The sequence below is a fragment of the Micromys minutus genome (assembly GCF_963924665.1).
Source record: "Micromys minutus genome assembly, chromosome: 18".
Lineage (NCBI taxonomy): Eukaryota > Metazoa > Chordata > Mammalia > Rodentia > Muridae > Micromys > Micromys minutus.
In genome coordinates, this window is record NC_137953.1 from 29,065,784 (window position 1) to 29,087,136 (window position 21,353).

General features: G+C 49.5%; 3 protein-coding genes across 5 annotated transcripts in view; all 3 read left to right on the forward strand.

Moving 5' to 3' along the window:
• HOXA3 (homeobox A3) overlaps positions 1-6,655 on the forward strand; it is a 31,686-nt gene extending 25,031 nt beyond the window's left edge. Inside the window, exons 1-3 of one of the 2 annotated variants that reach the window (XM_080932028.1) lie at positions 109-186; positions 2,978-3,626; positions 4,974-6,655. In XM_080932028.1, coding sequence (XP_080788154.1) covers positions 3,098-3,626; positions 4,974-5,779 — 1,335 coding nt within the window. In that variant the 5' untranslated portion in view covers positions 109-186; positions 2,978-3,097 and the 3' untranslated portion in view covers positions 5,780-6,655. Of the gene's footprint in view, positions 1-108; positions 187-2,977; positions 3,627-4,973 lie in introns of those variants that run through there. The other variant, XM_080932027.1, reaches the window with a different exon arrangement.
• Positions 6,656-11,060: 4,405 nt separating this feature from the next.
• On the forward strand, positions 11,061-12,920 carry HOXA2 (homeobox A2; the record flags this gene model as incomplete). Its single annotated transcript, XM_080932229.1, has 2 exons — positions 11,061-11,548; positions 12,181-12,920. The coding sequence occupies exons 1-2, from the start codon at positions 11,170-11,172 to the stop codon at positions 12,918-12,920; spliced, it is 1,119 nt and encodes a 372-aa protein (XP_080788355.1). The 5' UTR covers positions 11,061-11,169.
• Positions 12,921-17,604: 4,684 nt separating this feature from the next.
• Positions 17,605-19,083, forward strand: HOXA1 (homeobox A1; the record flags this gene model as incomplete). Of its 2 annotated transcripts, none has more annotated exons than XM_080932590.1 (2): positions 17,605-18,256; positions 18,728-19,083. In XM_080932590.1, 2 exons carry the CDS (start codon positions 17,605-17,607, stop codon positions 19,081-19,083), a joined length of 1,008 nt encoding a protein of 335 aa, XP_080788716.1. The 2 variants fall into 2 exon arrangements, with proteins under 2 accessions (XP_080788716.1, XP_080788717.1); XM_080932591.1 differs by lacking the exon at positions 18,728-19,083 and having other exon boundaries at positions 17,605-17,958; positions 18,162-18,221.
• Positions 19,084-21,353: the final 2,270 nt, after the last annotated feature.

Sequence of the window (21,353 nt, forward strand, 5' to 3'; positions counted from 1 at the left end):
CGGGGGGCCAGCCGCCGGAGCAGCTAGCGGTCCGGCTCTCTGCCGAGTCCCGGCCCTGGGGTCTTCCGCCCGCACGCCCGCCCGCACGCCGGCTTGGCGGATGCTGAGGGTCGGTGGCCATCCCGCGCCGAGGGGACCCGGGGCCGCAGCCTGAGCCCGAGCCCGCGGCGGCCGTCAGAAGTTAAGGTAAGCGGGGCCACCACCGGCCGCTCTCAGCGCTGAATGGTGGAGTGTACGTCTCGGTGATTTATGGCTGCAGACTTAAATCTCGGTTCAAGAAGAGTTCACAAGCCGGAGCTTCCTCGCCGGCAGTGACTGATACCCTCACACTTCAGTTCAGGCCGCGCTCCCATCCCCGCCCCCACTCTCCCCTCTTCCCTAGCCCAGCCTCAACTTTTCTGGGTTGGTGAGAGATAGAGAGAAAAGGAGATAAAGAGAGAGAGGAGTGGGCTGGAAACCGGGGCTTCTGCCTCGACGTCCCCTTTCAGACTCGGGTGAAGGAAGCTAAGGGGAGGAGAGGGAAGGAGTCTGGAGATCTCGAATTTGGGCATACCTTGTGTAGAGACAACAGGGCTTCTTGCATCCTTGTTCAACCTCTTCAACTGGCTTCAGCTCTTGCACCTGGAGGTTATTGTCCAGGAACAGAGCCTTGGGGAGGAATCTTCCTCCACCCTCAACCCTTGCTTGGGGGGGACAAAGCAAAGTTTCCTGGCTGGCAAATCTCCAACTTCTATACTAGATTGAAAGTTTGGGGGCTGGAGGGGGCGGGTTTCGTGGACTCCAAGGTGACTGTGGACCTCAAACAATGGGATCTCTGAGTTGAATTTATGTTTTAAGTTTGTGGATGCTGCCCTTTGCACTTGGATTTTTAAAGATTTTTTGTTAGTTTTACAAGACAATGTCCAGTACAATGGAAAAGGCTTAAGCAAGCTGTAGGCTGGTATAGCCTGTGCTAATGGCTTAGAAAGTCACTAGAAATACTGCACGTTCAAAATCAACTTAATTTTGTTTTACCTAATATTTTGCTATTCAAACGTCTGGAGCAATTTTCTTAATCTGACGTTAATTAAGCTTGGTACCTCAAAAATTTATAATGACAGACACTAATGCTACCAAATGTAATGGGAATTGTTTTCAGTGTAAGAATGAGAAAAGTAGATATTGAATTGCAATTCACTCTTGAATTTTATTTTACCCTTTATTTACTTTTCATGGTGTTATCTGTAACTTCCTAGATATTTCCAAAAGGAAAACAACACTCAGGCTTCATGACCATACATGATAATTCTGGATAAGTGCTGCTGTAATTTTTATTGAGGTTCTGGAAAGTTAATTGTGCCTGCTTTCCAGATGTTGATCAGATTGTTGGGTTAATGATGAAATCTAAGGGGGTTCATTATTAAGAACAAAATTATAATCACCCATTGGTGGATGCTTGCTTTATATTTTTTCCCCTGGCTGACAGCTGGTACTTCGAGAAAAGTTGGACAACTCTGGGATTGAATAACCATAGTTAGGGCTTGAAATGTTAAACATTATCTACATGGATTTATTGTGATATCTTTCTAATTGTCAGAAGGACTAGCACTCTAAGTGTGTCTGGGTGTGAACATGTAAGACTTCCAAGGAACTTTCCTTGTTGAGAATTAGAAGTTTACCATGTAAACGTTGAAAACCAGGAGAGCGCAGACTTTATTTCTATAAAGTACTTTCTAAATAAGAGATTTTTTAGTTTTTTTAAACAAGTTTGTCTTAGTATTTCGGAAGCAGGAAAACAGACCAAGTAACAAATATGACCAACAAGAGTATACAAAGATCAGGGAAGTCTGGCGGGAGTTTCTGCTTTGTGCTTCTATGTCTTCTCTGCAGCCAAATGACCCCCATACATCAAATTACACAGCAGTTTCTAAGACAGAACCTATTATCGTTAAGTTGGAAGGAGAGTTCAAGCCGTGGTCATGGAGATGAACGCTGGTTTTTCAGGTTCCTGGTGGGTTGTTTTTTTTCCCTAATCCATCATGTTTTAACAGGTAGAATTTGATAGTTGCCCAGAATAACAGCACCTCAGAAAATCCGAGGCAGGAGAGCTGGGGAACCTCCTGTAACTTTGAAAAAGAGATGGGAGTGGCTTGTCTCAAATTGCTTGAAAAAACAGGATGGGCGGAAAAAGTATAGAAAGTTACAGGATTTAAGTGTGACTCGTGGATGGAGTTGGGTAAAATGAACACCACACACACACACACACACACACACACACACACACACACACACAGAGAGAGAGAGAGAGAGAGAGAGAGAGAGAGAGAGATTCCTCCCAAAGTTTTCTTTCCCACCCACCCTCTTCTTGACCTTATAGGGTTCATTTGGAGGAGGCTGGTCCTCTTCCCTGAAGTAGAACAGGCTAACACTGCCTAGCAAACTAGGCTTCCGAAGCCCATCATGATCCGATGGTGTGTGTGCATGCAAACCTCCTTTTAGTGCTCCAGCGAAAGGCTGTCTAGAAAGGAAGTCTGACCATCTTAGGACTTTTTGGGCAAATATGAATCCTAAAGTGAGGATTTGGAGGAAAAATGACAACCTTTTGCCCTCTTGAGAGTTTCCCCCAAGATCTCGAGAAAGCCCCAGCTTCTACAAAGGGACAGCATGGCTTCTTCTGGAATAGAAAGACCCCAACCTAGCCCTCCAGACCCTGTCTCATTTTGGACCTCGGCTCCAGAGACCCAGCTTCCAGCCCTTACTGGTTCTTCTGCTCCGCAGAAAATCCCCCAACTCCAGACGCAAGTTAAGCAAATATTTGTAGCTGCCAGTAAATTCCAGCAGCTTTTTATAGTGCGGCTCCCTGCGCCCGGGGCCACGTCGTGCTGCTAAATATTGCTGACCACTTTTTCTTTTATGGCTTTCATGTCACTTAGCTATTGAGAGTAAGATGGATTTGCGCGGAGCCCTCACCGCGCTGCACTTCTCCCCCTCCCCTCAGGTCTGCGCGCGGCGGCCATTGGCGGCGGAGTGTCACGTGACCGCGGGGGCGTGCCAATGTGCTCCCTTACGGGTGTCAAGCCCTTGTCAGAGAGTGTGATCACGATCGTGAAACATCGCGATGCAAAAAGCGACCTACTACGACAGCTCGGCGATCTACGGTGGCTACCCCTACCAAGCAGCCAATGGGTTCGCTTACAATGCCAGTCAGCAGCCATACGCGCCGTCCGCCGCTCTGGGCACCGATGGCGTTGAGTACCATCGACCTGCCTGCTCCCTCCAGTCTCCCACCAGCGCTGGGGCCCACCCCAAAGCTCATGAGCTGAGCGAAGCTTGTTTGCGCACCCTGAGCGGTCCTCCTAGCCAGCCCCCAGGCCTGGGTGATCCACCTTTGCCTCCACCTCCTCCCCAGGCAGCGCCCCCAGCCCCACAGCCTCCACAACCCCCACCACAGCCCCCTGCGCCCACCCCTGCAGCTCCTCCGCCTCCCTCGTCTGTCTCTCCCCCTCAAAGTGCCAACAGCAACCCTACCCCTGCCAGCACAGCCAAGAGCCCCCTGCTCAACTCTCCCACCGTGGGCAAACAAATCTTTCCCTGGATGAAAGAGTCAAGGCAGAACACTAAGCAGAAAACCAGCGGCTCCAGCTCAGGTAAATGGACGCCTCTTGGAGGTGGAGCCAAGCTCCATGTTCGAACCTACTTCTAGTTAGGACCAGCCAGCTAAGACCAGGAGCAGAGGAACATCTCCAGAAATTTACCCTCCCTTCCCCACACATGCGGGGGAGAGCATCTTTCCAGAATCTTTGCAACTTAGGGAGGTGGTGAGGTTTCTGTGCAAGGATCCCTCAGACATAAATCTGACTCAAGTCCCTTTGGGCCTTTTTAAAGAGGTTCGAGCCTAGTGAAGTTGGAACCCCTCCTTGTTTCAGTGTTGGGAGTTCTGACCTCTAGATAGAGCCATCCTTAGGACCACTGTCTCTCTAAGCACACAACTCCCCTTTTCTGGACAAACAGTGGCATCCTCCCCATACTGAAACGTGGCAGAATAAAAGCAGGCCTAGTCATCACCCAAGTCAGAATCAATGCTTTGTCTATAATCAGAGCCAATGTTTTCTGCAGCAGATGGACTGGCTGTCTTACTTCTGGGAAGGCCTTGCTCAGTCTTAGTACAATGCTGGAGGCAGCCGGGCATCCCCTGGGGGAGGGGATTCAGCTTGTCATCCTAATGGGAACCACATGGGGCTTTGGAAACTAGACTCCAGTGGGGGGACCTTTGCCTCAGGGACTTCTGCTTCCAATCCTCTTGGTTATCTTGGCCCCTTCCTCTCTAGTATCCTTTGCTCTCCTCTAGAACTGTTATTTGGGGAGCTACAGAGGACAGGAGGCAAAAACGTGATGATCCAAATTGGGTGACATTGAGAACCTCATGACCAAGACTCCTTAAGAGCCCGGGCTTCTCCACCAGAACTCGATAGCTTTGGTGAGGTCTGGTCTCCTTTGGACAGAGAAGGGCTTCCAGTTTGACAATACCAATCTGTTCATCTCCTCCTGGTAGATATTGAAACTGGTTAGTTGAAGCTAAAGGCTGATCACCCCGTCACACAGGCAGGATGAAAGGTCTTCATATATGCACCAGGTCTCCCCCTTTGCAGCAACTGAAGGAATTAAGATAGTGACGCCCTCTCGCTCACAGGAAGCTTGATGTCTGATGGGCCAGTAAATAAGGAAGTGCAGGCCAGCAAGGCAGGCAGGAGGCTCTGCAGCTCTGTCCTCTCCTTAAAGAAGCCGCTGATTCGCTCCTTAAAGGAAGGAAGGGCAGGCTAACCACGCTGTTTCCGCACACCGAGAGAGGACGGCAGCACGCAAGTCCTGCTCCGCTACGGCCTTGGACAGAGGCTTCAGTGGGGTGAAGAAAGGAGGGGCAGGCTTAGGACTGGGGAGCTGGGCGGGGTCGCTAGCAGCCCCTGACTCCGCTCTTCCTCTCTGTGTCCTGGCAGGGGAGAGCTGCGCTGGTGACAAGAGCCCGCCTGGGCAGGCTTCGTCCAAGCGCGCGCGCACAGCGTACACGAGCGCGCAGCTGGTGGAGCTGGAGAAGGAGTTCCACTTCAACCGCTACCTATGCCGGCCGCGTCGAGTAGAGATGGCCAACCTGCTGAACCTCACCGAGCGCCAGATCAAGATCTGGTTCCAGAACCGCCGCATGAAGTACAAGAAGGACCAGAAGGGCAAAGGCATGCTGACCTCGTCTGGGGGCCAGTCCCCAAGTCGTAGCCCTGTGCCTCCCGGTGCAGGAGGCTATCTGAACTCTATGCATTCGCTGGTCAACAGTGTCCCATATGAGCCCCAGTCACCCCCTCCTTTCTCCAAGCCTCCCCAAGGCGCCTACGGGTTGCCTCCGGCCTCCTACCCTGCTCCCATGCCCAGCTGCGGTCCCCCACCTCCCCCACAAAAACGCTACCCGGCGACGGGGTCAGGCGCAGGGGGCACTCCTGACTACGACCCGCATGCGCACGGCCTGCAGGGCAACGGCAGCTATGGGACCCCACACTTACAGGGAAGCCCCGTCTTCGTAGGGGGCAGTTATGTGGAGCCCATGAGCAACTCTGGGCCGGCACTCTTTGGCCTAACTCACCTCCCCCACACCACCTCGGCTGCCATGGACTACGGGGGCACTGGGCCGCTGGGCAGCGGTCACCACCATGGGCCGGGGCCTGGGGAGCCACACCCCACTTACACGGACCTAACTGCTCACCATCCTTCTCAGGGAAGAATTCAGGAAGCGCCCAAGCTCACCCACCTGTGATGATGGGCTCGGGGAAGTTGACCACCCGACCTTCTTTGGTTTCTTTTTTCTTTCTTTCTTCCTTTCTTTCTTTCTTTTTTTTTTTTTTGTTATGTTTTATGTTTTTCTTGCCCCTCCCTTTTTTCCTCTGCACCTCTCCCTCACCCCCCCCCCCCAATTTGGTAATGCATTATTATAGTTTATGTGACGTAGCAATCTTGGTTGCTGGAAAGGTTGTTAGTATCAGTAGCAACGTTTACCACCACCCCTCCTCGCCCTGGCCTCGGGCCTTGCACCCTTTCCCCTCTCTTCTCTTTGATAAGAAACAGGGTATATGAACAAACTTTCTAGTCGCGTTTTCAATGTGAATTTGTTCATACTTTATGACTCCCGAGAGGAAGCAACTGCGTTTTTGTTTTTATTTTTTATTTTTTTAAGTTTTAGTTTTGAAAATTGCACTTCTTGTAATGGTCGAGAAAAAGAAATGAAAGGCGCTTTGGAACAGGGACTCCCTGTGCAAAGATGACTCAGTGTACTGTCTTTCCGTGTGTGTGTGCTGGTGAACAGTCAGATTTATTTATATTTTTTGCAAGCATTGAATAGTCTAAGTTTTAAATATTATTTATCCCCATCCGTTCGTATTTATATTAAAGAAATTCTGTACCCTGATTGTTCAGAAGGTTTCTTGAGCCTTTTGTTCAATGGTGTATTGGCATACATATAAAATTTATTTGAAAGGGAAATAAAATTTCTTTATAAAAACCGTAGCAATGCAATAAGAACAGAGAGGACCCAGAGTTTGAAAATAGTGGTTTAGGTTTGTAACATCCGGCAAAACTGAACGCTAAAAATGCTAGATTTGTTTTGAGAGTTTTACATTCCTTGCTGCTCACATTCTGAGAAACAAAACAAAAAAAAATAAAGTTTTTATTCTGATTAAGATCCGTGTCAAAAGGGGTTCTTTGGCTGGAGACGGGCCTCTGCGTGGAGTTCTGGCAGCGGCTGCAACAGTTCTGCGACTCCGCGTGCGGCCTGGTCCGGCGTCAGCCTTGGAAGCTCAGCGAGCTCTGGGGACAGAAGCCGCCCTTTCAAGCGGCTGCCGCCGCAGCTCGGGAAATGCCGCGCTCCCAGCCCGCTGAGCTGGCTGGTTCCCAGCTGCCGCCCAAGCAGGGCGCCAGGCGGCTAAGTGCGGGGCGGCGGGGCAGAAACAAAGGCGGCAGGTCTGGGGCGCAGCGGGGGGCGCACAGGTGCGGGGCGCCGCTCAGGGAGAACCGGGGCTCCTCTCCATTTCCCCGCACGGAGCACGGAAAGCCCATCCATCGGCCAAGGCCTCAACCTTGAGAACCGCACAAGGTCTTAAGCTCTTCCCACAAGCTATCAAATTCCAGGTCTCCACCGGAGGATGCTTAACGGTTCATTATCACTTCTGAAGAATGGAGGGAGGGCTCTTCTAAATTCACCTCAAAAGGGACCTACTGTCCCTCAGGTCTCCAGAAAAAAAAAAAAAAAAAATCGAGCTTCATAGAGTCCTCCGGGCCTTCTTTGGACTGGGAGGAATCCCTTCCATGAATCTCAGCATCAAACTCCTCCTGGAACTCAGCATTTGCCATTCTGTGGATTTACTTCCCCTCTTTTTACAGTCCCAGGGGGGAGGAGGAGAAAGAAAGGAGATTGGTATCTTTCTAATAAAAGTGCAAGTGTACAAGTACTTCTTTCATTTGCTGCTACAAAGCTTAATATTACATTTCCACATTTGGATTTAAGAAAGTATGCCCGCCGATTGGCTGGCAGAGTCAAAGGCAGATACAGCAAAGGAAATATTTCCATCTTCAAGGTAAAGAATTACAGACCCAAGGTGCCAAATTCAGAAAGAAAAAACAAAACAAAACAAACTTTACAGCTGCATCCCATCACCAACCCCTCAGAGCTGGAAATGAACGACCTGCATCTGGAGATTGGGGGGCATCTGAACCCCCATTCTCTCTGGACTGTATCTTTCAAAGGCAGAAGAGGAAAATGTCGCCATTTTGTTTGCAATCTTGAATATCCATCATCGTGACCTCTACCTACCCACACCCTGGCGTCCTAAGGAAATCTTTAAAAGCAAGAGCTGGAGTCATTTCTGGGTACCGGATGAGTCCCAGAGAACAGCGTTTAGGAAGCCTTTCCATGATTTAGGAAAATGAAAAATCTCCAGGCTGCTGCAGAAAGCTGGGAGTCTCACGCCAAAGGAGCTTTCCCCACGTCTACCCTCCTGCTCTTGATTCCTGCTCTTCTGGAAGCGTTTGGCCTGAAGGGATGTTGGATTTGCTCTCCACACCCTCATCTCCTTAGGGTGCACACATCAGAAATGCAGAGAGGCTGGAAAACCAGTCTTTGTGAGAACTGGAACCTTTTGGGTTATTGAAACCGTGCAGATAATAGTAGTCATTTTATGTAGGCATTTTAAAAACATGCACAAAATTACCTGGGAAAATAAGGGACAGGATCAAGGGGAAGAGGTGTGTGTGGGGTCTCCTCCTGTAAAGCTTCCAGAGATATCAGCATTTGAACCCATGCCTGCAAATTTTCCCTTTAGCTTCCTCCTTTCCTCAAAGCAGAGACTGTACAATGAGACTCTAATACTCTTTCCCATATCTTGCCAGTCAAGGCATTCATTTTGGCTTTCAAAGAAAAAAAAATCCACTTCACTCTCTTCACTTTCAGCTTCCTGGATATTAAAAAGACACACATTAAAATATCTCCAGAGTTAAAGTAATAGGTTGGGGGGGAGATCTGAATGCTGGGCAGTCTCAGAAAAGGGTTTTCTTCCACATGGCTTTTGAATTAAGGCAGTTGAGAAAGGCAGAAAGCTTCACCCACGCAGCCTGACAAAGACCAGTGCTGTGGGCAGCCCTGCTTTCTAACTTTCCTGTCTCTTAATACTTTCTGGTAAAAACAAATGCCCAAAGCCACCACCCTTAAATCTGCAAAACACCTTTTCTGAAAGCAGCCTTAGGAACCCTCTCTACTGCCAAAACCCAATTTTTAAAAAGACAAAATTTCCTTGTTTACTTGCGTTTCCTGCTCTCCTCTTTGCTCGGCTACATTTAAGCTCCGGGGAAAAAGCTTGAAGCTGAAATGTGTTCTTAAGGGCCAGAAGCTGTCAAGGCTTTTGGTGAGCAAGATTGATCGCACCCAGGCTTCCTTCAGAGCTTTGTTTGGAATAAAAGCAAGAAAACTGGGGAAAAAACCTTACATTTTCCAAATTAGTATCTCTATCTGCAAGGCAATGATCTGGGCTGGTCAAGGTTGGAGACCGTTTTATAGGTCCAACCCAAACCCCTTAAATGCAAACCTCAGAGATGGAGTTCTGCCCTTGCTCCTTGGTCGGCCTTTCTTATTTTCTGCATAGAATTTTCTCCCCCACCAACCTTTCTCTTCTTGGCCATCAGAATGATTTATTTTCCTGCCACAAATGCCTGCCGGCCTGGGGCATTCTGATCACTTGGTCCATTTCAAAGGAGGCAAAAGCAAATCTCCATCCTTAGGGTTTGGGGGAGAGAAGGTACCTTCATCAGTTTCTCTCTCTCTCTCTCTCTCTCTCTCTCTCTCTCTCTCTCTCTCTCTCTCTCTCTCTCTCTCTCTCTCTCTCTCCTTTCTGGTTTGGTGATTTTTCATTTTAAGTTCTTGCTTGGTATCTAAAGATGTTGTCTTTTGAGTCCTTCAGCACTGTCCTGAAGCTCTCAGTCTGAAGTCCTATCTCAGAACTGGTGGAAAAAGAATGAAGAAGATGAAGCGATGTAACTCCTCCTTGAGTCGCCCTCTCCCCTGCAGTGCTGTTTCCCACAACAGAACCAGGGTGCAATTCTCCCTGGTGCCCAAGAGCAGGAAGGTGTGGGAGGCAATTCAAGCTGCGAAGAAACCCTCGTTGCATCTGAACCAACCAGCCCCCAACCAAAGCTACAAGGACTGGAAGAAGAGCAGGAGGGAAGAGGGACCGAAGAATAAGAGTCCTTTCCCTCCATGCTGACAAGTTCCAGCACTCTTCCTGGAAATCGGAAATACTCACCGCACCCGAGCCCTATGGGTATGAAACCCAGAGTGTCAGGAGCCTCAGGAGCCTGCTCAGGACGGCATTGCTTTGGCTGGCCGCCGCCCAGACTATGGGGATTTGGACACAAGAACCTGGGGGCTGCTGTCTCTCTTGGCACATGCATCTTATCTTTCTCCAGCCACTCTGAGAAGTTGATGGCGAAGGAAGATCAGCAGGCTTCGTGAGCCGCCTCTCATTTTCCGCTGCCCGCAGAGCCAGATGCAAAGCTGCCGTGGAAAAGCCGGCTAACAATGGGCCAGGGGCGCAGGTTCCAGGCTGGACATTAAGAGGAGGCAAGGGGCTGCGAGGAGGAGAAGAAACAGGATAGAGTGGGGTGAGGGAAGGAGAGAGAGAAAAAGGAGGAAAGGAGAGAGGGAGGGAGGAAGGAGAGAGAGAGAGAGAGAGAGAGAGAGAGAGAGAGAGAGAGAGAGAGAGAGAGAGAGATATGAATCGATTCTGAGACCCAGGAACTGATTTTGGAAAAAGTAGAGAAAAGAAAAGGTGAACCCCATCATCTCCTCTCTCTCTCCTTCTCTCTCTCTCTCTCTCTCTCTCTCTCTCTCTCTCTCTCTCTCTCTCTCTCTCCCCTCCCTTTCTCCCTCTCTCTGTCTTCCCCTCTGTTCCTTTCTCTTGCCTTAGCAGAACTTATGTGGCTGGGATGCAGGGCCCTGGGGTGTCAAAACTTTGAAGATTAATGGATTACTTTGTTAATGACCGCAGGCGTCAGGCTGAGGTGCTTAAATGATTTGTGAGGTGCGAGGCGTCTTCCCGACAGTCCCAAACAATGCTCGGAGTGTGCGGGGGAGGCAGAGGGCAGCCACTGGCGGGACCGGCAGCAGGGCTCACACGCACACACTCACACACACTCCAGGGAGCACACTAGATCCTTGCAGATCAGGAGGCAAACAGGCACTCTCGCCCCCCACGCACTCCGGGGCATTCCCATCCACACCCACATATATGTATTTTTGCCCTGAAAAAAAGTGTAAATAAAGCCTCGATGGCCCCCAATGAGGCGTTCCTTTCTGACTTTTTTGGATCAATCAAACAGACAGTGGCTTCTTTTGATTAAAGCCCAAATTGTCATTGGGCAGAAGCAATCATGTGACAGCCAATTCGGTCCAATTTCAACCTTGTCTCCATGAATTCAATAGTTTAATAGTAGCGCGGTCCCCATACGGCTGTAATCAGTGAATTAGAAAAAAAACACCCCAGCAGCGATCTTCTATGATAGATTTTTTTTTCCTTCGCGCTCGCCTTTTTCCTGGGCCTTGCCCCCCCAAAGCCCCTCCAAAAGAGGGAACTTTTCCTCCGAGGGGGCTCCAAGGAGAAGGCCATGAATTACGAATTTGAGCGAGAGATTGGTTTTATCAATAGCCAGCCGTCGCTCGCTGAGTGCCTGACATCTTTTCCCCCTGTCGCTGATACATTTCAAAGTTCATCAATCAAGACCTCGACGCTTTCACACTCGACACTGATTCCTCCTCCTTTTGAGCAGACCATTCCCAGCCTGAACCCGGGCAGTCACCCTCGCCACGGCGCTGGCGCTGGCGGCCGCCCCAAGTCGAGCCCCGCGGGCAGTCGCGGCAGCCCGGTGCCCGCTGGCGCCCTGCAGCCGCCTGAGTACCCCTGGATGAAGGAGAAGAAGGCGGCCAAGAAAACCGCGCTGCCGCCCGCCACCGCCTCCACGGGCCCTGCCTGCCTCGGCCACAAAGGTCAGTCCGGAGACTTGGCCCCAGGTCCCGGGGACCCTCGTCCCCCTCCAGGTTTCCCTACTAGCGGTTGTGGGGGAGGGGACCATGAGCTTCGAGGGAAGGGGGAGAGAAAGATGCCTGGTGGCCGGTCTCATGCCCCTGTGGTCTCAGGAGTGGGTTTGGTGGAGGGGAAAATAGATCCGAGTCCCACAATGAGACATATATATTTTGAGGAGGGGGGGCACTTTCCCTAACTTGTGTAATGTAGGATGATTTATTTGAGTTGGAACTGACCTCCTCTTGTCTAGTTGTCCTAGAGTTTGGCTTTTTGACAGTAATGAAGAGTGATAGACCGCTCTTGCTCAGCTAAGCAGCTGATGCATTAATTATAAATTGTGTTGTAGCTAATATAAAGTTTGCTCCCGGATGAAGAGGTTGGGGGAAGCCACAGGCAGGAATTTGATGGAGGTGGAAGAGCTTCCCCGGGCTGGGCTCCCAGGAAAGAAAGCACAATAGCTGCATTGCATCCAGGGGCGGCCATTTTGTTGCAGTTGATCTTTTCTGCTGTATTTATTCTCCAGTGGAATAACCCTGCTCGGACCCCTCCACCTTCAACTGTCTGTGTGTCTCTTGTTGGCTTCCCCTTTCTGCAGAATCCCTGGAAGTGGCTGATGGCAGCGGCGGGGGATCCAGGCGTCTGAGAACCGCTTACACCAACACTCAGCTTTTGGAGCTGGAAAAGGAATTTCATTTCAACAAGTACCTTTGCAGACCCCGGAGGGTGGAAATCGCCGCGCTGCTGGATTTGACCGAGAGACAAGTGAAAGTGTGGTTTCAGAACCGGAGGATGAAGCATAAGAGGCAAACCCAGTGCAAGGAGAACCAGAACAGCGAAGGGAAATTTAAGAACCTGGAGGACTCGGACAAAGTGGAGGAAGACGAGGAGGAGAAGTCACTGTTTGAGCAAGCCCTCAGTGTCTCCGGGGCCCTTCTGGAGAGGGAAGGTTACACTTTTCAGCAAAATGCGCTCTCTCAACAGCAGGCTCCCAATGGACACAATGGCGACTCCCAAACTTTCCCAGTTTCGCCTTTAACCAGCAATGAGAAAAATTTGAAACATTTTCAGCACCAGTCACCCACTGTTCCTAACTGCTTGTTAACAATGGGCCAGAACTGTGGAGCTGGCCTAAACAATGACAGTCCCGAGGCCCTCGAGGTCCCCTCTTTGCAGGACTTTAATGTTTTCTCCACAGATTCCTGCCTGCAGCTTTCAGATGCACTGTCGCCCAGCTTACCAGGCTCCCTGGACAGTCCTGTAGATATTTCAGCTGACAGCTTTGACTTTTTTACAGACACACTCACCACAATCGACCTACAGCATCTGAATTACTAAGAACATTAAAGCAAAGCAAAGCTTCTCAAAACGAAACGCCTTTGACCAGGTGGTTTTGCCTTCTTTTATTCTGGGAGTTGATTTTCGTTTTATTTTCTTCTTGATCTGCCCCCATTCTCTTAAATGTTGAGGACATTCTGTTTAATGGTCTCTCCCCTGACCCAGTTTTAAAGCCATTTCTTACAAATTAGGTTGGCGTTCTGAGCCTTTTACACCGAACCCAACAAGCTTCTATGTGATTTTCCTGAAAACAAAACAGGAGGCCTGCAAGAAAGTGACCATAAAATGTTTTTACACTTTCTTTTTATTTTTGTACCACATTAGGATGCATTGTCATGCGTATTTTTGGTAGAATAAATTCTCCTTTGCTATAAGTAGTTTTCTTATTTTTTTCTTCCCTTCTTTCTCAAGGCTCATACTGATTTCTTATACTTAGTTTAACATAGGAAATAAAAGTCTGGTCACAATTTACTTTTTCAATTTTAATATATTTTATTAGGGTGGCGTGTTCAAAGTCTGCAATAGACAGCAACAAAGAAGAAAAGCCAGAAAGTGGCTAGGGCTTCTGGCAAGTTTTTTTTTTTTTTTCTCTTTTTTTTCCCCTAAGGGAATGGATTTGGTTTTCAGTGTTGAGATTCAAGCCATAGAGTTAAATTAGTAAAAGAAACAGGCCTGGGCAGCCTGAATTGGCCCTAGCCCAAGCTTTTGAAAGTGGAGAAGCAAAGTGCCTACCAAAGCTCTAGGATGAGGAAAGTGGAATTCCCTTACCGAGCTACTAGTCTCTAGGTCAGTAACCAAGTTACCAGAAATTCGTTTGTTTATACACATTTGTCTCATACACCTATGGTCCAACTCTTTCTTCCCCTCCCCCCATTTTCAGTGTGGTTGATTAATCTCCCAGCTGTGGATGGGTTCAGGAAAAACAGACCTAAAAAGACAGAGGAAAACAAAATCAAACAAAACCACGGTTACTAGCTGGGGAAGGCATGCCAGAAAGGGTTCTTCCCAGCCATCCCAGGATTCTCACCCCTCACAACACACACACACACACACACACACACACACACACACACACACAAATCGATATTTAATCCTTACATCTGTTTACGTTGCTAATAACAAATCATTAAAGGTTTGAAGTCAGGTTAGCAAGTTGAGATTTTTAAAGTGTTTTTGCACCTAGATTATTAATTAACCTAGTTTATTAGACAGAGAAGGAGCACTTTAAATGAAATATCAATAAAATGTGATCTAGGGTGTGTTATTGGGCTGTTCTGTTTTTTTCCCCCTTCTTTTGTCTCCTCCCACGTTTATTTATTTATTTATTTTCCTTTCTGGGTTCTGTTCTGGTGACTTACCGTGAGAAACTGCAGCAACATGTGCATGGGGGGCGGGCGGGCTGATTGATGTAAGAACCCAGCTCTTAACAGCAAAAGCTTGGGACTTACAATGAAACCTCGGACTTTATTCCCTTCACCCTTCAGCCCCCCAATCCTTCAGCAGCACTGGTGTGTGGGATCTGTGGCGGATTTCAGGCCTCAGGCTCCGAGGGCTGAGCAGGGTGCCCCGGCTGTGGCCAGGGCTGCGCAGCTCCTGGATGCGATTCGTCCTAAGCTCATAAATCAAACGCTTTCTATGAATGAGAATGTCATCAAAGAGATCAATTGCAGGAACACATGCACAAATAAAACTCCTCTTACGTATTTGCCGGGGATCCCCGTCCGAAAGCATTAAGTTAGAAGGCGTTTAGTCATAATTCATTTTTATTGCTCTTTTAAAACAACAGCTTGGCCGAGCCGCGGATGCCAAGAACAGCTCCGGGCCTGGGTTTGCCTCCTCCTCCCTCATTCTCTTTCCAGTGGAAGAGCCCTGAAAGAGGCACTTGGAGCCAAGCGTGCCGCTTGCAGAGGATTATTTCACTCATGGCCCAAGCTCGCCTTTCACCCACTCTCCTGGGGCTATTTAAAGACACTTTAGCTCGATTCCTGCGTGGGTCGCTGGCCTCCTTGCTGCTCAAAAGACCAAAGGTCTCTTACCCTGCTCAATGGCCTTCCTGATTCCTCCAGGGTGGGGGCTGGGAAAGAATCTGAGCTGCAAAAGCCTATGGGCTCCAAGCAAGGGAAGAGCCTCCTCCAGAGAGCATGAGCCTTCAGTAGGCAGAGGCCGAGCACCAGAGGCAAGGTCTGCGGAGGCCCTGAGAGAGCGCTGTGTGCGGTGTTTGTGGGTCCAGTGTGTTTGTGGTCCCGATGAAAACACGCTATGTAGGCTGCCCAGAAAGACAGAGGTGGAGAAAGAGGGCTTCAGGGAGTGAGAAATAGCTGGAAGGCAGCGGAGGCCTGGGGGCAGCTTTCCGGCAGGCCTTCTGGAGCCAATGGGTTAATGCACAGAGACCCACAGAGGGCCTGGCCAGAGGCTAGGAAGAGGAGGAATGGACTGCCTTTTGCTGAGAGAGGCCCTCACCCTCACTCAAAGCATCAAGCCTCTCTCACTTCCTGTTTCCGAGTCACAGAAGTCCCCTTCTTTCCTTAGAGCTGAAGACCTGCTCTCTTCCAAAGAGCCTCCTTTACCTTGTTTTTCTCCACTTGGATAGTTCCTCAGAAAGCTAAGGCAGGAAACTTCCCAGGTTTTGCTTGCTCTTCCCTAAAGCATGCTTTGAGGGTGAGTCAAGGGTCACAGAGAAAAAGCGTTCCCCAAATAAGTGGCTGAGGCAAAAACGTTCAGTTGCCACTAAGATCAGGGACTTAGGCCTGCTTAGGTTTCCAGAAGGATGGTCAGGCTTGCAGGGGGTGGGGTTGAGAAATGTGGGGGAGGGGACAACTTCTATGTGTGAAGAACACAACACAGAAGTCTGAAGAGGGACTCTACACTTTTTCTTTCCTATAGAGAAGGAAACCCCCAAACTCACACATAAATTACACTGTTAATTTCATGTCTGATACAAGGTTACAAGCATGGTTTAGAGCAAAATCCGCACAGAACTGTCTGCAAGGTTTCGTAGGTGACTGCCGGATTTCTCCTACTTAGGACTATGTTCATTCTCATCTCTGGCCTTTTCTTTCTCCAAGCCTAGAGCTGACATGGCATCTAATAGTAAGCAGCAATTAAGGGCACTATCAGCATCATTGTAGGAGGGTGTTGATGGGAAACAGGGCCCCTGTCCTGGGATGATGCTCATCTCACAATTGCACGTGTCTCTCTGGGGGAGTGACCTGCAGGTTCACACAAGCAACTACACGGTCCCATCCACTCAACCATCTGCCCACTGCCCCTCCCACCTGCCAGTTCTCAACCCTCCAATCCACACAGGCACTAGGGGATGGTGGGAAGAGGGATCCCCTCCCATTCCTAACTTGCCCCTCCTGGAAGAGAGAAACCGGACGGGTGGGGGGGGGAGGAGTGGGGGTCAGCATACTTTGTAGAGACTGACTGTGATCTGGTCCTCTGAGGCCTATCCTAGAGTGAGCAAGCTCCTGGGTCTCTAGGAGTCGGCATATGGCCTGTATAGCTCAAGCCAGCCATTCTGGCCACATCTCCAGCCACCTCAGCTCTCTCCTCTGCCTTCTAGCCCTCAAACTCTAGCAGCAGAGTTGCTTCGGATCCTGTAAGCTACTAAGAGCAAAGCTGACTGAGAAGGAGAAAGGGGAAGAGGAGGGGGGGGGGAGGGGAAGAGAGAGAGAGAGAGAGAGAGAGAGAGAGAGAGAGAGAGAGAGAGAGAGAGAGAGAGAGAGAGAGAGAGAGAGAGAGAGAGGACAACCGGTCTTTCCCAGAGAGCTACGTTCCTAGGGCTCCCCCCCCCCCCCCCGCGCTCCTGGGGTCAAATTACAGAAGCTCCCATTGCCACGCCATTGGCCGGCAGGAATTATGGAAGATGGCTCAGAGACCCTTTGGACGAGGACAGAAGTTTCTTTCCTTGCTCTCGTCCCCAGCCCATTCACCGTGGTTCCTCCCAGTCAACCCTCTGCGCACGTCCCTCTACATTCCGAGGCTGGCGAACCAGTGACGCAACCTCGCCCTAGGCGCCGCGATTCCGGGCTCAGGTCTCCGCTGGGGCTGAGTACTGGGCGGCAGTCCCCAAGATGAAGGCGTGGTGTCTGCTGAATCCCCACCCTTCCCACCCCGAGTGCTTCCAGCTCAGCCAAGGTCCTTGCGACCACGAAGAGATTTCCGGCCCACAAGATGCCCGCCCCAAGAGAGCCGGGAGGCCTCGTCCCCTCTCACCTCTTGCCAGTTCAGCTTTCTGGGCTGGGTGGGGAAGGGGCAGCGGAGGGTGCCTCCCATCCCCCAACATCAGGAGGCGGAGGCGCGCAGAGCCGGGCGCGCGCAGCAGACAGTCTCGACTCCCTTTGGTCCCAGTGCTCCAAGTCAGCTCCGGGAGCGGCCGCAGCTACAGCCGCGGCCCGGGCTGCCTGGGGGGGCGAGCGCGCGTCACCCACACTGAGGAGCGCCGGGGATTTAAATGCCACTGAAACGGTGATCCATCACGGCTGCAGCCGGTAAACTTTCTCAGGCGGCTCAGCCATTGGCTGACAGAGTCACGTGTCCTCCCCCTCCAGCCCTCCGCCCGCCCGCCCCGCCTCTTGCTCACTGTACATTCATATCATTTTTCTTCTCTGGTCCTATGGAGGAAGTGAGAAAGTTGGCACGGTCACCCAGGGCTTCGCAGGACTCAGTCACTCAGTGACAGATGGACAGTGCAAGAATGAACTCCTTTCTGGAATACCCCATCCTTGGCAGTGGCGACTCTGGAACCTGTTCGGCGCGAGCTTACTCCTCTGACCATGGGATTACAACTTTCCAATCCTGCGCGGTCAGTGCCAACAGCTGCGGCGGCGACGACCGCTTCCTAGTGGGCAGGGGGGTGCAGATCAGCTCGCCCCATCACCACCACCACCACCACCATCACCACCCCCAGCCGGCTACTTACCAGACTTCTGGGAACCTTGGGGTTTCTTATTCCCACTCAAGTTGTGGTCCAAGCTATGGCGCGCAGAACTTCAGTGCGCCTTATGGCCCCTATGGATTAAATCAGGAAGCAGACGTAAGTGGTGGGTACCCCCCGTGCGCTCCCGCTGTTTACTCTGGAAACCTCTCGTCTCCCATGGTCCAGCATCACCACCACCACCAGGGTTATGCCGGGGGCACAGTGGGCTCGCCCCAGTACATTCACCACTCATATGGACAAGAGCACCAGAGTCTGGCCCTGGCCACGTATAATAACTCCTTATCCCCTCTCCACGCCAGCCACCAAGAAGCCTGTCGTTCCCCTGCTTCAGAGACGTCTTCTCCAGCGCAGACCTTTGACTGGATGAAAGTTAAGAGAAACCCTCCCAAAACAGGTAAAACGACTGGCAAACAAATGCTGTTCGGTTTTTGAAAGGGGCCGGTGCACCTAGTTTCCAAGGAAAATTGGTGATTTTAAAAAATGGGTTCTTGCTTATGTCTAATGTCATCTAGAGTTGTAGTGAGTGGTGTAGGCTGCCCAGGTGTGCTGAGGCAAAGGAGTTTCAAAGGGACCGAGGTTTAAGTGGTCTAAAGGTAGATTGTGTGTGTGTGTGTGTGTGTGTGTGTGTGTGTGTGTGTTGGGGGTGTGAGGTGGTGGTGGTGTCCTGTTAATATCTACAGGCTCCATTAATCATGAGCCTGATCACGCTAATGGTTGACTTCAGGTTAACACTTGACTTTACACGTGGTTCCTCGCTGGCGCTTCCCGTTGCGCTGGGCAGTTAACCTAACGTTGCCTCAAGCTTGGGACAATCGGATTAAGGTTTAGGAAAATTTACCATTTCTTTCTTCCTCCCCTACCCTAGGGAAAGTTGGAGAGTATGGCTTCGTGGGTCAACCCAACGCAGTGCGCACCAACTTCACCACCAAGCAGCTCACAGAGCTGGAGAAGGAGTTCCACTTCAACAAGTACCTCACTCGGGCTCGCAGGGTGGAGATAGCCGCGTCCCTGCAGCTCAATGAGACCCAGGTGAAGATCTGGTTCCAGAATCGCCGCATGAAGCAGAAGAAGCGCGAGAAAGAGGGGCTCTTGCCCATCTCCCCTGCTACTCCTCCTGGAAGCGATGAGAAAACTGAAGAATCATCTGAGAAATCCAGCTCCTCACCCAGCGCCCCTTCTCCGGCATCATCTACCTCAGACACTCTGACTACCTCCCACTGAGGCTGCTCCAGCCCAACTCTGCAGCCCAGGCTTCTCCCTGGGCTGGGATTTCTTAACCAAAGCACATTCTTAGCTTATCTTCCTTTCTTTACAGACTCTTTCTTCCTTTCTGGTCCCATCTGGGGAGCTCCTGGCCAAGATAAGGTATTTCCAAAGAATTCTGGAGACTTGGTTGGGAGTTAACTCCTTAATCCACACTGGGTGCCCACATCAATTTTTGATGGTCCCCAATGTCCTTTCTTTACTATTTTGAAAATTTTCACACAGCCTATGGTTCCTTTCAGATGTCTGTTGGAGAACAGTTCCCTTTGCCAATAGACATTTGCAAGAGGGAGGCATCTCACCATTTTATCTATGTAGTGTTCTTCTCCACCTGGCCCTTAAGTAGAACAGAGAGGAGAGAGAGTGTCCAAAGGCTCATGAAGAAGAGATACACTGTGTTTACACAATTAATTCACCCCTTGACTTAGCTGGTTTCATGTGTGAGATTGCTGGTTGTAATTGCTTTCTCTTCAGAGATTCATCTCTATACACATTTTGTAGAAATATGTAGGTCACTAAATCAAGCAGGGTGGACAAAATCTCAAAACTGGTACAGTTCATGTGTGATTATGGGCGAAAGCAGAAAACTTCTCTCATTCAAAGTCAGATGCCTCAGAAGGTGGGCTCCATTGGTCCTTTCAGAGTTAAGGCCTGCCAAGCACAAGGTTAAGAACCTTTCTTGTGCCAAGTCTTCCCAATGTCTAACCAATTCTTCCTGCTTCTCTGGCCACCCTGCATTAAAAAATTATGCTGGATTATTTGTAACCTAAAGGTACTCTTTCAATCACCTCTTCTTTTCCCAGTATCTTGTATCTTGGCTGGATACATTGTATTGTCAGCTAATTGTCAATGTGATGGATGGCACAATGAATGTATATTTTGTGTGATTCTGTAATTAGTTCTCTGCATGTCGCACAATGTTTTGATGTCCCTGAAATATCACACTGAGTTCTATCAGTTGTCCTATGTGAGCCCATGATCGTCCCCATTTCCTGTACAATCATAAGCAGCTCTGAGATCCTGGAATGATGTGACCCAGAGCAGAGTTTACGGGTCTTACTTAAGATGTCTGTAATAAAAATGTTCAAGTTTCAGGTATGCCTAAGCATCTTGCGTATTTGGCTGGGCTACAGTGGTTACTTACTACTATATTTCCTGTGGGAAAGGGAGGGTGGTGCTTATTTTCAAAGAAGTAGGTTCCCCCCCTGTCATGTATCCCGTGGCTTTCCCTAAGAAGTACATTTTCATCCAACCAATGTCTGTTTAACGCACTGATCTTTTAACAACAGCCGGCTCTTTTATTAGAATAAGAGTTCAAAATGAAACAAAAATAGTAAAGAAATATATGAAGGAGATCTCCTTTTTAAACAAACATGGTTACTCCCTGGGTCAAGTGCTAACCTTTTCACCCCCAACTGAATGTTGACATACACATAAACACAGTCCCTTCAAAAGCTGAGAACTGTCCTCAGTCAGTCTTTCCTCACATTTGTGAACCCAGAGCAAAGAGATTCACATTTAACCAGCCTCAGTATAAAGCTATGGTAAAGATGTCCCCGTTTCCCTTTTTTTGGATTGTCAGGCTGTGTTTCAATATATTCTGCCTTTTAAATTGATGGTTTGCCTTCGATAAAGCCTTGCCTTCTTTTCCTTACTCTTTGCAGCAGCGTCCACCCCTCCCTGCAGTTCCTCATATCTCTACCTTGCACTTCTTATCTCTTCAGATTCAGTTTTCATTTCACTGCCACCATGGTTGTAAAGGGTCTGTGTGTATTTCTGATTCCATGCCACATAACCTGGAAAGCAATTTACACTCTCTTCTTTAGACTCTTCCAGATGGGCTCGTGAAAATCAAACCAAGTGTTATATCCAAGTTGTTTCTGATCAAGGCATGTGTCAGATGAGATGAAATCCGTATATGACTGAGTTCAACATGGCTCTTCTAGACCTCTTGACAGTTTCCTATTATTTTAAACATATTTCCGGGTTTAAGCAACATTTTCGAACCTTTCTTTCTGGTTACTGCTAGGGATGGAAGTTTAGGGCCTTGTAATATTCTAGGTAAATGTGGGACCAAGGAGCTGAATCCTCATCTTCAGCTTTCACACTCATTTTGTAAGGGAAATACAGAATCCCAACACATTTAGAAACATTGGTCTCTAAGAGCAGAGTAAAAAAATCTACAGCATCACAAATACAGACATATGACTCTTTCAGAGGGCGTTTGG